The following is a 16,281-nucleotide window of genomic DNA, read 5'->3' as shown; positions in this document are numbered from 1 at the left end:
TTCGTATCACATGAGAGATTTGTTTTGGTTGTAAGATGATGATGATAATAGTGCTATTGTTTCAATATACATGTATATTGGTTGATGATAGTGTTTGCGTGTTTGTCAGCCACACAAACACCATCAACATGGACATTAAATCGTAAATTTTTAATGTTTACACGTTCGACAATTAGCTTGTTTGGCACGTATCTATATCATCATTTACTTTGTATGTTCGCGTGTGTTTCCGTTCGGAATTTGGTTTCATATAAATTTTATTACAGCCAACAAATCGTGATTTGGATCAATTCTGGTGATTCACGTATATAAATTATGAGCCAAGACTTGCACTAATCTTGTCGATAGAAACTTTATTTCTTTTTATTTTCTTGAAATTTATTTTCCAACAATTATAGTGCTGCCAACATTGGTCAATTGGTCAGTCAGTTTGTTGAATGAAATTTTTAGGCGATGAATATCTACGTTATCTATGCTATTCGGGTGGATCGAGTTGATTGAATCAGTTTGTTTATATTTTTGCCAGTTGATTATTTATTTTTTTTTGGTTGTAGCCTTTTCTCTTTTTCTGAAATTGCTGATAATGATGACTGAGGCGCTTGTTTTGTTATTTTGTATGGTTTGTATGCAATTGATAAATTGTTGCCAGTTTTTTTTATCACTGCTAAAATACTACTAGACAGAAAACATAAACAACAACAATTTGAGAATTAACAGAAACAGACATTGCACTGTGTAATAAGAAAACCCAAGACCCTAGAGAATGGTACGGTTCAATGTTGGTTTACTAGAAAAATAATAAAACAACAACAACAACAACAACCGATCACGGATTGGATTCAATTCGATTGTAGACATGTTGAGAATATACATTGTTAAATTAAGAAACCAATAGTGTGTGTGTGTGTGTGTGTAGTGGTCGACAAAATAATAATTACAGTGGACTGATATGATATGCTGATGAAAACAATCCCTGTTCAAGTTGTTGTTGTTTTCCATTTCTTTTAAAGCAAAGCACGCAATAATCCAAAAAGGATTCTCAAAATCAATCAGAAGCCAGTCTTTGACTTTTTTTCAAGCTAATTGAACGATTTTTGAATTCTCGCATAGTTAAGCTAGCATCAACACCGTTATCCGTATCGATTGGAATGTTTCGAAATGGGCCATCATGTTCATCTTTCTGTTTGAATTTTCCTTTTCTACATCTCTAGATAGGTATACCTTGTATTGAATTATTCTTGTTGTGATCGAAATTCCAATGTTGTTCTTGAACTGCAACAAAATATTTCTGGAATTTATACATTTTCTCTGCTGCTGCTGCTGCATTTCAATCTTACTTCGTGAGTAGATTTAATTAGATCCATCATCAGCCTAGATTCGGCATTTTTTAATGACGTGCCCAAATTTTTTCCCTTGGAAAGTCGTTGTCAATTATAAAAATTAGATGTCTACAATAGTAATAAATATGACATTTGTTCAACTTTAAAAATCGAGTCCCGGCAAAATGAACTTTGATCCTTCACATATATATAGACGGACAACAAAAATTTGCCAAATTCAACATTAAATATTGGAAATTATCAATAAATTGGCAATAACAAATGGCCAATTTTCGTTTGTTATTAGTGTCACAGTTTATTATCTTGTTGTTGATTGTATCAGTGTTGATTTGGTTCAAGTAACTAAAGAGAAATCTGCCGATGCATAGACAAATGTAACGGATTTCGTAAGAATTGCTTGTGATAAACAATCGATACGAATCGAACTGTCCAATTTAATGGATGATAATAAAATTACCACCAATTGTTGGTGGAAATTAAATTTTTCAATTGTTTTAGTTTTTTCCACGTATACATCATTATTGATTATTGATCATTGAACGAAATAAAATCAATCACCATCACCAACTCTCTTTCAACTGTGTGCAATGGCATGCAAACAACATTTGAACATTGGTCAATGATTGGAAAACTCTAGCCAAAAGCACCAGAAGAAATATTTTTAAATTTAATTTCACACTCCTCAATCATCATCAATGGTTCCATTTTCAAAGCAAAAAAAGGAAAAGAAAATTTTATATTTTGCCGGGCCCATCAATTGTGTGTGTGTGAGTGTGAAATAAATTAAATTCTTATCAACAAAACTGCAATTTCTTTGCTCACACTTGCTATCTTGAAACGGTTTTTCAAGTCTTCAACCATCATCATCATCATCATCATCATCGTTATTGTCGTCGTTGTTCGCATACAGAGTGTGCAAAAACATCCACACAAATAAAAGACAAATAGCGTCCAAGTTCTTTTTTCGTTTATAGCCCATAGATGGAAAAAAAAGAACAAGGGAACATTTTGTATCGAACACCAGTGTATGTGTGTTTGATGTTTGGGAAATGTTTGGAAAACTGGAAACAAATTACTTTTTCGGCAAAAAAGTTCACAAATTCTTAATGCTTTCCTTTTGACTTGAATTGGTGATGATGATTTGATTTTAAAATCCGTTTCTCTTTTTTTCTTTTTTCTGATTTGGAGTTTGCAATTTTTTGTTTCTAAAAATCATCAGTCAATGTGAACATTTTTCTAGGCTGTTGTTAATTATACTCACTACTATATCATCCATCACTTGCATGATGAGTTTGTGATTCTTGAGAATTTACCATAGTTTTGTTTCCAACAAAAACAAGTTACTCATTACTGTTAATTCGATTAAAGTTTCACCATTGATAATTTTAATGAGTTACGTTGAATGGGGTGGTAATGTCGCCTTGGTGATTCATTCTGATCCATCATAATCATGGGCAGCTGATTTTTTGATTTAAAAAATTAAACCATAACTCGACAATGATTTTACAATTCAATATGAACCAATTCGCCATCACCATTACTCGAATGAATTAGGATTACGTATTCCAGATGTTTTTCGTTTTTGTTATTATCCAAATATTTCATTCTTTCAAGTGTACGTGTATTTGATTCAGAAAGAGCAATTAATAATACTTGATTAACGAAAATTCGTGTGTGTGTGTGTGTCTTTAGCCGAAAAGTAAAAGAAAGATGGTTAAATAGTATCGAGAAGAGAGAAACACAACACACATGAAACAGATCCATTAGTCAAATGGTATATTTGTCGCCGAATCAGTTTTTTCGTTTTGTTTCACACTATGTTTGCAATGTCTGAACCAAGTCCATTGTCATTGACTTTTTTCAACGTTTTCAGGTTCCTGGTATCTGTTTCTTGGTTCGTTGTTTTACGAGTCACATATGCATGTGAAAATGTGTGAAACCCAAGTATCACATCTCACTGACGATGATGATGAAAAGTTTCTGATGACAGAGAATAGTAGTAGTAGTAAATTGTTGTTGTTGTTGAATTCATTTTTTCTGGAACATTTGATTCTTCGTCTAGCATGTTGTTGCTGACAAAAAATTCTCAGGAGAATATTTCAATTCACTGTGTTTGTTTCTATACTTTTTCCATTTTTGAATCACTCATTTTTTCTCATATTTAGACATATTTGTCCAAAATGATGGTGATGATGAAAAGACAGGACACAAAAATGAAATGTAAATGAAAACTGGAAATCATATACGAATTAATCTGTACCTTGAATGAAACAAATCAAACACAAGACTAAAGCCATTTATTTTGATTACTTGTCTACATTATTCATCAGTCACATGACAGTAGTGGCATATTTTACAATTTTTGAATCTTTTCTGTCTAAAAAATCTAATCAATAATCAATAAACAACAAATGCGATTATTATCCATCTCTTTTGACATGTGATCATCGTTGATGATTATGGTTATGATGAACTTTGAAATTTTTCCTTTCTCTTCCATTCAAGAATCGAATGATGATGCTGATGCCTTTGTAATGGATCGATCGATGCGATGTGAGGAACAAATTGGCCTCGAATGTTGCCATTTCATACAGATGCTGCTGATGCGAACCAACCGTTCACTGGTGCAGTGGTTGTAACGAGTTTTTTCATTTCTCGATAAATAAATTGACTCTATTTATTATTAGTTTTCTCCCCCTGCCCCCACACACATATTTCATTCTGTTCTGGATTTACATTCTCCATCTTTCCGAAGATTTTCTGTTTTCGATGAAAAAATGTTTTCTTTTCTGGTTCGGATATTTCAAGAACATTCTATTCACATTGTTCGGGCTAATAATAGTCTGTAATGTAGATTGAAATTGATAGTATGACATACATCTATCCATTAGTGTAAAGTTGTTGTTGTTGTCGTTGTTGTTGTTGTTGTTGTTCATGTTTAAATTCATGTCTCAGTTGTGAGAAAAAGGCTTAAATGTAAGCAGACGCGTCATTTTTTTCGTTGAAAACAAAAATGAATGTCACATATCGCCAGATAAGCCTGCTGCTGTATTATTTGATTAATAAAACAGGAATCAGTTGCGAATAATGTTGGTGCAATGAACGTGAAAAATTTAATATTGAAAAATAGAAATCCTGTTATCACACACACACACACCAATGATCCCATGTGTCTCATATGATCAATGACAGGATTTCTGGTATGACTTTTCATGGAGAATAGGTGAGTTTAAATTCTTTTGCATCATCGTCTATATATTTGGAAAAAGACAATCTGCCGTTGCTACTGGTTTAGTCATTTGATCAGTTGTGGATCATCGGTTACTTTCTGCCTGGATGATGAGTCTGAATGATAAACATCCTCATAGATGGCAACTTGACTTGTGATGTTCCGTATGTAATCAACTTGGAATACTGAGTCACCGGAAAGGAAAATTTCTTTATTCCCGAAATGAAGAAAATCTACTACAAATTTGATATTTATAGACCATTATCGTGGAAAAGTGTGTGTGTACGACTACTAATGAATTCTCAGATGATTAAGGGGTATGGAGATGAACCAGCAAATTATGAATTTCACACCATGATTGCTGTATGATGAAAGTCACACTGGATAATTCCTTATGGGAGAAATGTATTTGCAAAAGTGATTGAAATATTGATGCATCTGTGAGATGAAAATGGTTGAAAAGCACCAGTAATAATAAATATGAACAGGGACACTGTCCGAGTGGATAGTGAAAAAGAATATAATCCCTACGGTTAAAGCGCCGACATGAGCATGTTATCAGAATTCCAGTTACTCAAATCGATATTTTTCCATCCTAAGTTATGACATGAAAATGAACATAATAATAAATAACCGTGAAATCGATTAAGCAAATGATTATACAAGTCACACACAGTTGAATGGGAGGAAAAATGGCAGATTTCCATATGATTTTCCAATAGACCTCTATATGACATTATGGCAAACTACTGCAACAGCAAACACATTTTTATTTTTCAAAAGATGAACAAATTCAAAGCAATTCTTTTAAAACATTCAATGGATGAATTAATGATTTTCAGTGAATTTAATCGGATTCAAGTAGCGTGTGCCACCAGAAAAACAAGCAAACAATTCGAGCCAATTAACAGAAATAATTGGCGCCATATATGAATCATATTTTTCCGGCAAATTGGGCTCGAATTTTCTCCGTTTTGTTTCGGTCGTCATCGATGGCTTCATGTGTGTGCTTTTCAGAAAAATAAACGACTTTGTTGTTGAACCATCAGACTTGCCAAGTCGATGATTGAGATTATTTGCCATTTTTGATGAGGAGAAAAATTGATTGCTTTTTTAAATCTTGGTGTTTATAAAATTGAATTGAATTGACTTTATTGAATGTATTTTTGAGCGTTTCCAATTCAGAGTGAGTGATTATCCTTTTGGCAAAGAATTTTTCCTCCGCTCTTTGATTTTGATGAATAATTACTTTTGCCAATCAATAAGTTTTTTACTAAAGTAAAGTAATTTATCTAGATTCTAGAAAGTGAAATTTTTCTTCGATCAAAAAGAAATTGGTAAAGTTTATTCACCGAATTAATGTTGTTGTGATGATCATAATCGTATTGCATAATAGAGTTTTGGTCATGGTCCCTGTTGGTTTAAAGACATTTTGAGTCATTTGAAATTCAAATCGACCACCATCGAGAACAATAGAGCAGTGGAAAAAATGAAAGTTTCTGATGGCAATGGAAAATTTTCATTTTATTTTGTTCATCAAAAAATGTGATTGATTTCAAATGTCCCAGGAGAGATTATTGATGATGGTGGAGAATGGCCGGTATGTGTTGATGTTGTGAATATATATTTTTGAAGCGAATATTTTCTTTCGTTTCTTCTTTTATGCTGAAGAAAGTGGTGGAACGAAAATCTCCTCCATCCTTTCATTTGAATGTGTAGAAAAAGTTGATCAAATTCAAGCAAAAAAGAATCAATAATTAATCAATGAACCACTGCAGCGCAGTTCAGATTGCATGAACATGATCAAGTCAGTGAAAATCCTGGATCATTCGATGAATTCAATTGTTGTTGTAGATTCGAAAAAACGAAAATGGCAAACAATTCAATCTTGTTTTTTCAGTTGATTCATTCATTGTTTTGTTTATTGTTCAATCGTGATTCATTGGATAAATAGACCAAAGTAATAAATAGAAATAATATTCTTCTCCATGTGTGTGTGTTCAACAACAACTAACGTCGACCAACCAGATTATTTATGGCCCCATCATTATTCTACTGCCATTTTCTCGGTCTTTCTCCATATTCTTTTCAGTTTCCAGTATAATGGAATGTTATTGATATATGGACTACCGATACATATTGTTGTTATTATACAACGAAGCTCTACCAACACACTACGACGTATAGACTAGAGTTTTTTTATTCCGGTGAGCTAACATAACAAACATTTGTTATACAAGAATTCATCGCAAGATACATTAAACAACAACAACGAGAATACAGAGACAAAGTGTTAATGAAAAATTTTCTCCTCGTCCATCGATCGTGGTTTAGTTTCTCAAACTGGATATCATGATTCATGAACAATGTGCATGATGGAATATTGTTTGATGTGGGTTCAATCCAATTGCGACATTGTCATAATTGGAAAAGAAATCTAATCATCATAGTATTTGGCACAGATATGAAATTTTAGTCCAAATTTTTCTCGTCTCACAACCATGAACCTTTTGTTTGGCTCACCACATTCACTGGCCATTATGTTATATTTGCGTTTCAGTTCCGTTTTGACACTATTCAGTCTTTTTGGTCCGGTTTCATAAACAAACAACTAGCCATACGCAAATGTATCAAGACCAAACAGAATTTGTTTTTGTTTTGGCCAATTGAAATTGAATTTATGATTAATTACACTTGCATTGAATCAGAAACAAAGAATATTCTGTCTGTGAGTTGGGTTGGATTTTCTGCTTGGCTTTTTGTTTTTTTTGTTTTTTCGATTCTCATGCTATATAAATTCTGTGTGTTTTGTTTCCACACACACACACACATACATACATTTGTATAGAAAGAATGCATGAATTATCTGATCATGTTATTGAGAGTGGATGAATGGATTCTGGCCATGCATACACTTTGACATTCAATGATATTTTTCTACATTGGATTTTGGATTTTACATGTTGTTCCTACAACCGGCCAATTTTGTAAATGGACCAAAAATGACATGTTCAAAGATACTAATACTTGAACCCGAATAAACACAAACACACACACACACACACACACAGAGTAAAGCCAAACTAAATAAATAATGAGCCTTGAATGACTAGATCAAGATTCTCTAAAAATTCTTGCATTAACCTGCCTACATCAGTATAGCTACATTGCAAACATGACCATTGAATTGTTATTTGAATGGTCAGTCTGTTCAATCACACCAAGGTTTTTTTTCCATTTCTTTTCGATCAAATTTCACAAGGCTGTCTTTCGCGAGAAAAAGTATGCAATAACAATATCTCTTTCCATACGAGATGAGGATCGTGATGCCTAATATCGGCAGCATCGTACAAACGTGTTTTATATTATGATCATGATTATTATGGAAACGCTACTTATCATCATTGGTTGCACACGACACATGGACGCTCATCGCATTCATAATTCACTGGAATGTGGGGTATTTAATTCAATTATCATTATGGCTAGGTGGAAGCAAACAGCAAACAACAGACAAAAAATTATTCGCTTCATCCGGTTGTCTTGGATTTTCAAGTACGATTTCAGAATTCTGATTGATCAAAATGGCTCAAGTTTCTGTCAATTTTTTGCTCAACATTTTCAAATTCAAGGTATTCAATTATTCAGTGTTTTCATAATTGGTAAATTGTTACCAACACAATCATCAAGCAAGATGGAACCGTTGCTTCCATCTCGAGTTTCAAATATTGATCCAAAAACAATAGAATCAGATTAAGGCATTTTAATAGAAGAAGATGAATGAATGACATGACAAGTTTTGTAAATTATTTGAATGGATATTCCGGGTGTTCTCGCAGATTGTTGCGCATATCAAACCAAACACGACGTCCCTTTTCACCTTGGTCCAGTGAGTCGAGAATCTTGCAATCGTCATCACTGATTTCGAAATCAAATACAGTGAAATTAATTTTCAGTCGTTCCGGGTTCACTGTTTTCGGTATGGCAATGATGCCACGCTGTATGAGCCATCGTATAGCTATTTGTGCCGTGGTACGGTCATATTTGGCCGCAATCGATTCGACAGTTTTGTCATTCAACACGCTCTGTTCGCCGGGACGATTTCTTGACAACGGACAATAGGCTGTCAAAATGATTCCGTGTTTGGCGCAAACATTTTGCAAATCAAATTGTGCCAAATAAAGATGGCATTCCACTTGATTTGTCACCGGAACGATGGATACTGGAGATTTCATCAAACGTTCGACTTGTTCAGCATTGAAATTCGATACACCGATTGATCGTGTCAATCCTTTGCGTTGAACATTTTCCAAGTCCCGATAAACGTCGACAATGTTTCGTTTGGCAAAGATTACGTTGTCTGTACCGGGTTCCATTGGAAACTTTTCCGTATCAGAATCGGCGAAAACCGTTGGCCAATGAAGAAGGACAAGATCAAAATAATCCAAGCCTGATTCTCGTAGGTTTCTTCGCACACTGGCTTCAACACGATCTGGGCCATACCACGTGGGCCACACTTTGGTCACGACGAATAAATCTTTTCGTGAGACTTTGCCATCAGCAATTGCTTTTTTCACGGCTTCTCCAATCGGTTCAAGATTCTGTTGAAAGGCAGAATTGGATAAACTGAATTTCACATGGTGATATGGTACTTGCATCATAAAAATCAGCTGTATCGAAATGCCGATAGCCAACATCGATGGCTTTTGTAATGATTGCTTCCGAATCATCGCCTTGAGCCTGGTATGTTCCAAGGCCAAGAATGGGAATTTGGACACCGTCCTTGAGTTTGACCGACCAAACTGGAGATGTGGCCATTGTTGATTGATTTGATTATCATTATATTGATTCTGTTTATGTTTGTGTTTGCCACATTCACAAAGGACGTATTGGGTGAAAACAAATGTATACAAATCAATCAATGTGGCAAAATTTAATATTTGGAAAAAACAAAAACTTTTATCGTGATCAATGTGTATGTGTGTGTGTGTATGTGAATATCATTTGGGTTAATGTTCAGAGTTTCAAGGTTTTTTACATCATTTTATTCAAGAATTGCATGTTGGGTCCAAGACCGAGATTGGTATTTCGATGAAGAAAAATTGTCAAATTGTCTATAGATTCATTATTATTAATTTGTTATTTGTAATTATCACAAAAACATATGGTGGTCGTCGTCATCGTCATCGTCGTGGTTATTGTTTCTATTATGCAACAATGTTTCATCTGTTGTTGATGTTGTATTGCTGTTTTCGATACATAGATCTGCCATGACAACATCTTTACATGCATTCGACGAATCATAATCGATGCCCAATTCCTGTGCTAAATGGCTGAATCCAAATTTCTCGAGAAAATCGGCAACAATTGTCGGTGATTTGACCAATTCGAAACAAGCAATTTCGTGCGACTTTTCCAAAATTTTCACACTGCCAAATGTATTATACAGGTAGTACTGGAACAAGGTTACCACAGCCAAACATTTGACCGATACAGGCAGAGAAAAATTATCCGGTCTTGGTGACACGACAAACGACTTTAGGACATCAACGCCACCATCTTTTTCCAATAATGTACAATATTTGGTGCCTAAATGGATTGGGAGAGATTGAAATTTGAATAAAGCAAACAAATTCGTTTGAATCTTACTATGGACACGTGTCAGATTGGCCAATGCCCATACGGCCCAGTATTGGGCTTGCCATGAAATGGACAAAACACGAAGCAACCGAAGAATCGGTTCAAATGACCTGTAGTTAATGTTTCGTTTCGAGTTTATTTCCCACCGTGAAATGGCACATTCCATCCGAGCAAGCATTTCTTCGCGATTACAGGCGGGCAAATGTCGATTCCAAATTTCGGCGCCATCCGATGCGATATGGGCAAGGATACCGGCTGAATTGTAGCTGACTTCGATGCCGTCAGACTGCGAGTCCAGAAGCTGCACGAATCTGAAGATGTAATCATCTTTCATCAGTCGATATCGGAGATGTGCACATTCGGACACGTTTCCCAGCAATCCCATCATGTTTCGAAGTAGTTCTATATGAGAAAGTGGAATGGCCAAAAAAAGTCAGTGCACTTGTTTTTCAGCATCGGCACTGACAACACATACCTGGATGTTCTGGAAATTTCTCCATACAAGTGACGAAAAATTCCATTCCATTGTGGTTCAAGAATCGTTCGCAATTGATGGGCGTTTCATCTAATGATGAAAGTGGACATGGTCAATTCATGCATTCTTTTCATACAAATGTGTGTGTGTGTGTTGAATTTACCTGTAACATTCCACATGGTACTCCATGCTGTTTCCATGACTTCGTCGCAAATGTTGCGATTGTAACGTGATTCAATGAGATTCAGCATTTTTTCAATGGCGCCCAGATTGCCCACAATTGTCTTTTGTTCACCGTCCACTTGACAGGCCAATGAATTTAGCAGATAGATTCCTGATGGATGATGAGTTGAAGTGAGAAAAGTAAGAAAATTGTTTCACTTTGTTTAAATGATTTTTACCTAATCGTTGTACAAAATCGTCATCGTCCATGGTGACAATGTAGAGTAGAATATCGGCCAAACGAGTGTATTCAGAAATTACATCGGCCGGTATTTGGAAATGGATCAGATTCAGGCAACCATTTCGCAGCATCTGGTGGAAAAAAATAAAATATGAGATGTTTACAACACAACAACATCAACAACAACAAGACATACAGTTTGGTCATATCTAAATGTTTGCATGGCATCCAACAAGCGGCTAACAATTAGCTCTTTAATCTTTCTACCGAGCAGTGGTTTTGCTTCGTCAGATTTGATTATGTAGAACAATGTAGCCGAAGCTGCCATCTGAATCATTTTGTCGTTGGGATGACGGCCAAGTGCACAGACTAGAATTTTGACAGCTCGTTCATGATCGTGGTGACCACTCTATAAATAGAATATAGAATAGAATTGCAAATTTGTTAAAATCAACATTCAACAAACCTCATAACGGAATATCTGAAACAATTCGTTGAGGCATTTTTTCAACATTTCTGGTCGATTCATATAAGCTTCACATGAGTTGAGCACTAAATCTTGGAAATTTTCTCCGGCAATCATTATGGCTGGAATATGATGGCGAGAACTAGGTTCAACGTTTGTGTGGAAAATGCCCAAAAATTCCAGCGGATTGTTTTCCCGTTCAGCTAGACCGGTAATGATTCCGACTGTGCATTGGAACAAAAGAAAAATGGTCATGTTTGGTTTGATGTGTTTTTTTTTTTTAATGGACTCACCGGCCAGATTAGTGCCAGACAGATCGAGTGAGACCAACTTGGGTAACGAAGAAATGAGATTTCTAAGCTGCGTTGTAGGATCACGTATCGTTTTGGTGATTTGATCATCTCCGGAGTTGGAAATGTCTAGTACTCTGTTGAATGATTTTTGATATAAATCATAAACATAAACATGGTGAATAAACATACCTCAATGATTTGATGCTACAAATAGAATCGATAGCTTTATAAATTTCCTTGACGTTGTACAGGATCAATGTTTCCAGATTGGACATTTGCGTCAATGATCGACCATCACCAATCGATTTACATTGACTAAGATCCAGATGGGTTATCCTGTCGAGGTATTTGGAGCCGTTGAAAAACTTTTCTTGCATATTCACTGGCCAATCATGAATGGTGATTCGTTTGAGGCGGTTGAAATCACGATTCAATATGATTGATTGCCGCAGTTCGGGACGCATTTCTTCCAGATTCTGAGGCATCAAACCAGGTCCAACGGTCAATGATTCGAGTGATGATGGTGACCAGGTGACTACTTCAACCAGTCGTATATAGGGATATCCCGGTGTTTCAATGCGATATACGTGATACGGATACATTTCGAAACGAAGCAAATCCTCAGAGTAGTAAAGCTGTTCTGACAATGTGACATTGTCAGATGTGGTTGACGATGATGATGATGATGATGATGATGATGGCGATGACGATGATTCCGTATTGTACACTAGACTCAGATAATCGAAATAATCGTATTCGGGAGGACAATTTTGCGGATGCAATGGACAGGTGATTTCGTGTGTGTCCACTTCATATACATCGACCAGTGAATCTCTTGAATCAACGTCTTCGGATAACGCGAATGACATTGAAGAGGTGGGCGAAAAGTTTCTGGCACAAGGTTCGTCCTTGTTGTTTGTAACAAGTTCATTTTGATGAATGTCGGCTGAAGTGGACTGATGATGATGGTGGTGATTATGGTGGTGGTGGTGGTGATGATGATGATGACGATCATTTTTTCCACTGTCGAATGTATTATGAGAATGTGGTCGAAACTTTTTCAAAAATTTTGGAAACTTGTGGCTATTGCTGTTTGATTTCGAGTCATCAATTAGAGCGACCAAAGATTGTTCCGGTAATTGATTGGCTTCGAAATTGAAATATGCAGCTTCAGCACAGCTCGACAATATTGGACACGAAGATGAAGTGGCAGCCATCGATGTAGCATCACTGGACTGTAATGGGGGAAAATGTTGGCAATTTTGCCCATCATCAACACCAACAACATGGTTACGTGATGGTGGTGCGTTTGCATTCGAGCGTGTATGAATCCGTGGTAGTAGATAATGATGATGGTCACATGAGCTGAGTAAACTTTGCCGGCACGTTGATCCAAACAGGTCATTGTTGTGGACATGACGACTATTTAGATTCAGTACAGAGTATGGAAACGTATCATCAAGGTATGGTTCATCGTCATCTTCGGGAGCGGTGTATACATCAGTGTCTATTGCTGTTGTTGATTTTGAAGCTGGTTTGTTATTGGCATTCCACTTGAATTTCGATGGATACGCCAATGATTTGGGTAGGAATTTATCCTCGTACAAAGCAAAACGACCATAGTATTTGCTAACCAGGCGCATCGAATGATAGACTGCTTTTGGTAATATCATAATCTTTTGTCGATTGATACCGGTACCATAACAGTATGCACATTGATTTGGTTCAACGTTTTCTTCGGGGAATTGCGAATCGTTTTTCGACCGTATAATCTGCGCAGCACGTATGATTGGATATCGAATGTTATTCAAGGGATAGGCTCGGTGTTCGTCGATCAATCGATCATAACACGCATACGATGTGGTGCCTTCCATGTCAAAGAAAAATTCTTTGGCAAAGTTCGGATCACAAAATAGACCCATTTCACGATTCAATTCGTAGTTGGTTTTCGGTATTCGCGAACAAGTCGTTTCGAATGTCGTTTGCGTTGAGTTGTTGATGAACACGTTTTCATCGATGGTTGGCGGTTGTGGGTACTGTGGTTGACTTTCCATACGCAACATGTACGAATTCTGAAGATACGATTCGGGACACGCAGTACTGTAGTTTCTGTTGATTTCGGTGGCAATTTTGCCTTTGTGGTAGAATTTACGAATGACGAACGGATAATTTTGCCGCACCAGTGATCGTGGAATTTGAGACGGATGATCGGCTGGAATTTCGTATACGGTGACCAATCGACATAGTTTGTCCACATCATGCACTTTGAGCAATGTTCGGTTCACTTGCAATAAAACGTTGGTAGATAATCGGCTACAATTGGAAAGATTCAGTGATCGTAGTGTTTTGCCTTGCGCATCAATAAAATCGGTCAATTCTTCGTCGGTAATGTCCAGATTGCTTAGATTGGCCGACACGACTGAACACTGTTTTGTGCTCAAAGTGGAGAGAAATTTGTTGCAGACTTTTTTCGAACGATAAATCCGAAACAACTCGATTAGATTGTCGCAGATTTCTGACGGTAAATGTTGGTTGAAGCAAATTTTCGAAATGTTTTTGACGATATACTTGGCACACAAAACATAGAGCGACAACGGCGAATTGTCCGTAATGTCCAACGGTTCGAGTGGACCTTGATAAGAGTCCACGTACGGCACCGGATGAATGGGAACGGTGAATGACATTGTGATGTGTGAACGAAAAAAAATAATTGGTCAATTGATTATTCGATCAATTGAGATTGTTGTGTTACACTGCTGATGATGAGGGGATATTACATTGATATCTTTTACAAACAAAACAAAAAATGAATCAACAAAAAGTTTCACAATCTGCAGACTTACCGTTCAATTGGTTGATTGATTGAATCGGTGATGATTCAATATCCCCACACGAAATGTCCACGATCCACTTGCAAAAAGACCTTGAATGAGAAAATGTTATCTTGTGGGATGAATTAAAAAATGATGCATTGAAGCACTACATACACATATACACACACACACAGACACAGAGACACAAATGAGTGAATACCACTAGAATTTCATTTTTTCTTTACACAATCAACAACATCTCATCTTCGTATATATCAGTGTATGGCACGATAAGAAAATGTAGACGGAGAAATTTTGTTTACAAGGCAATTTTGCGTATATGCTACGACGTCAAATTATCCATTGTCGAAATAGAGAAACAAATTTCTGGAACAAATTCTTCAGAGAAAGAGAGAAACAAATCAATGTCAAACGAGTGATTATTGATGATTACGAGAGAAAGGATAAAGAAAAAGTTTGTCTACATGGAATTCACCCATTGCAAAGAGTGAGAGACGGACTGATCAAATATATTCAATATATTCAAATTCAATACAATGACACACTCACCTATGATTGAAAAGATACAACAAACAATGCACTAGAAAACGATAAATATCGGGTAAAGGTCACAGGTAAATGAATTTCCAAAAACAACAACAACAACAACTAGATGATCATCATCGAGATGGCAATTTGTTTGTCATATGAGCCAAACACAAACACAATCAAAATGGAAAAAACAACAATAGTCACAAGTCAGCTGCTCAGTGTATCCAAACTTGAGCTTAGGAGAAAATGAACGTCTCGGATGAATGGATTCGCGCATACTCTAACCAACAACAAAACGCACAGCAACAGTATCCAGTTTCTATGTGCAAATGGTTTCCTCGCCATCTAGTATCCAGCAATTTGAATCAAAGTTTTTTATTTTTCAAATCAAGGTTGATAGATGGCATTAGTGGGAAAAAGGATGCGTTTGTTATGAACATCTCTATGAAAAAAGGATGCATGCATTTGTAGTGAGTAGTAATAAGTAGTGTGACTCATTCGTTTTCGGTGATCTGAAAAGCACGTGTTTTTTGTCTTTTGTTTTTTTTGTGGATAGATTCTGATTAATTTTGTTTGACCGGCAGCAGCAACAACGATATCAACGCCGGCGCCGACAAAATCGACGCTACCAACATGATTACCAGCATCATTATCGACGTCGAAATCAAATGATTCAAAATTGGATCTATTCATTAATTATCACCGGGGCTAATAGCCGTTTTCTAAATTAATTAATTTATTATATTATTATATTGTAATGGTCAGAGAGAGAGAGAGAGAGAGAGTATCATTTCATTACAATATAAATTAAATATAAGCAGGGCCGGCCGAGAAAATCGCGAGGCCTTGTGCAAAAATAGCTTGAAAAGTTGGAACTGCGAGGCCCTGTGTTGTACAGCGGAAAGGGCGAAGGCAGCGCGAGGCCTTGTGCGGTGCACAGTCTGCACAGGCGCCTCGGCCGGCCCTGAATATAAGTCATAAATTACGCACATCCTGCACAATGCCATTTCTCGGGACTGTTCATTAATACATTTTTAAAATTTAAATTAAACTACTACTACTATACTATA

At 36.3% G+C, this 16,281-nt stretch overlaps 2 protein-coding genes across 7 annotated transcripts; both read right to left on the bottom strand.

Annotated features, from left to right (window-relative positions):
* Positions 1–8,317: 8,317 nt before the first annotated feature.
* LOC142597367 (1,5-anhydro-D-fructose reductase-like) lies at positions 8,318–9,502 on the bottom strand. The gene is made up of 2 exons (XM_075729046.1): positions 9,226–9,502; positions 8,318–9,170 (listed from the first exon to the last, which is right to left on the bottom strand). Exons 1-2 carry the CDS (start codon positions 9,385–9,387, stop codon positions 8,376–8,378), a joined length of 957 nt encoding a protein of 318 aa, XP_075585161.1. The 5' UTR covers positions 9,388–9,502; the 3' UTR covers positions 8,318–8,375.
* LOC142597366 (uncharacterized) lies at positions 9,488–15,476 on the bottom strand. 6 transcript variants are annotated; one of them, XM_075729041.1, is made up of 12 exons: positions 15,230–15,402; positions 14,834–15,058; positions 14,690–14,769; positions 12,036–14,631; positions 11,847–11,980; positions 11,554–11,777; positions 11,284–11,496; positions 11,086–11,218; positions 10,848–11,018; positions 10,685–10,774; positions 10,219–10,611; positions 9,488–10,158 (listed from the first exon to the last, which is right to left on the bottom strand). In XM_075729041.1, exons 4-12 carry the CDS (start codon positions 14,528–14,530, stop codon positions 9,722–9,724), a joined length of 4,290 nt encoding a protein of 1,429 aa, XP_075585156.1. In that variant the 5' UTR covers positions 14,531–14,631; positions 14,690–14,769; positions 14,834–15,058; positions 15,230–15,402; the 3' UTR covers positions 9,488–9,721. The 6 variants fall into 6 exon arrangements, with proteins under 6 accessions (XP_075585156.1, XP_075585160.1, XP_075585159.1 ...); XM_075729045.1 differs by having other exon boundaries at positions 14,834–15,140; positions 15,230–15,394; XM_075729044.1 differs by having other exon boundaries at positions 14,834–15,179; positions 15,230–15,389.
* Positions 15,477–16,281: the final 805 nt, after the last annotated feature.

Source organism: Dermatophagoides farinae, chromosome 3 (assembly GCF_024713945.1).
Source record: "Dermatophagoides farinae isolate YC_2012a chromosome 3, ASM2471394v1, whole genome shotgun sequence".
In the NCBI taxonomy this organism is placed as follows: domain Eukaryota; kingdom Metazoa; phylum Arthropoda; class Arachnida; order Sarcoptiformes; family Pyroglyphidae; genus Dermatophagoides; species Dermatophagoides farinae.
This window is presented reverse-complemented; position numbering and strand designations above follow the sequence as displayed.

What these genes read in the sequence shown, in the direction of transcription:
- LOC142597366 (XM_075729040.1), bottom strand. Translation starts at nt 14,530, where the DNA reads ATGTCATTCACCGTTCCCATTCATCCGGTGCCGTACGTGGACTCTTAT. An exon ending in CGATTTTGTACAACGATTAG is followed by an intron (nt 11,019 to 11,085) that starts GTAAAAATCATT and finishes ATCATCCATCAG; the next exon opens with GAATCTATCTGCTAAATTCA. An exon ending in TACCATGTGGAATGTTACAG is followed by an intron (nt 10,775 to 10,847) that starts GTAAATTCAACA and finishes TTTCATCATTAG; the next exon opens with ATGAAACGCCCATCAATTGC.
- LOC142597367 (XM_075729046.1), bottom strand. Translation starts at nt 9,387, where the DNA reads ATGGCCACATCTCCAGTTTGGTCGGTCAAACTCAAGGACGGTGTCCAA. An exon ending in ATACAGCTGATTTTTATGAT is followed by an intron (nt 9,171 to 9,225) that starts GCAAGTACCATA and finishes GCCTTTCAACAG; the next exon opens with AATCTTGAACCGATTGGAGA.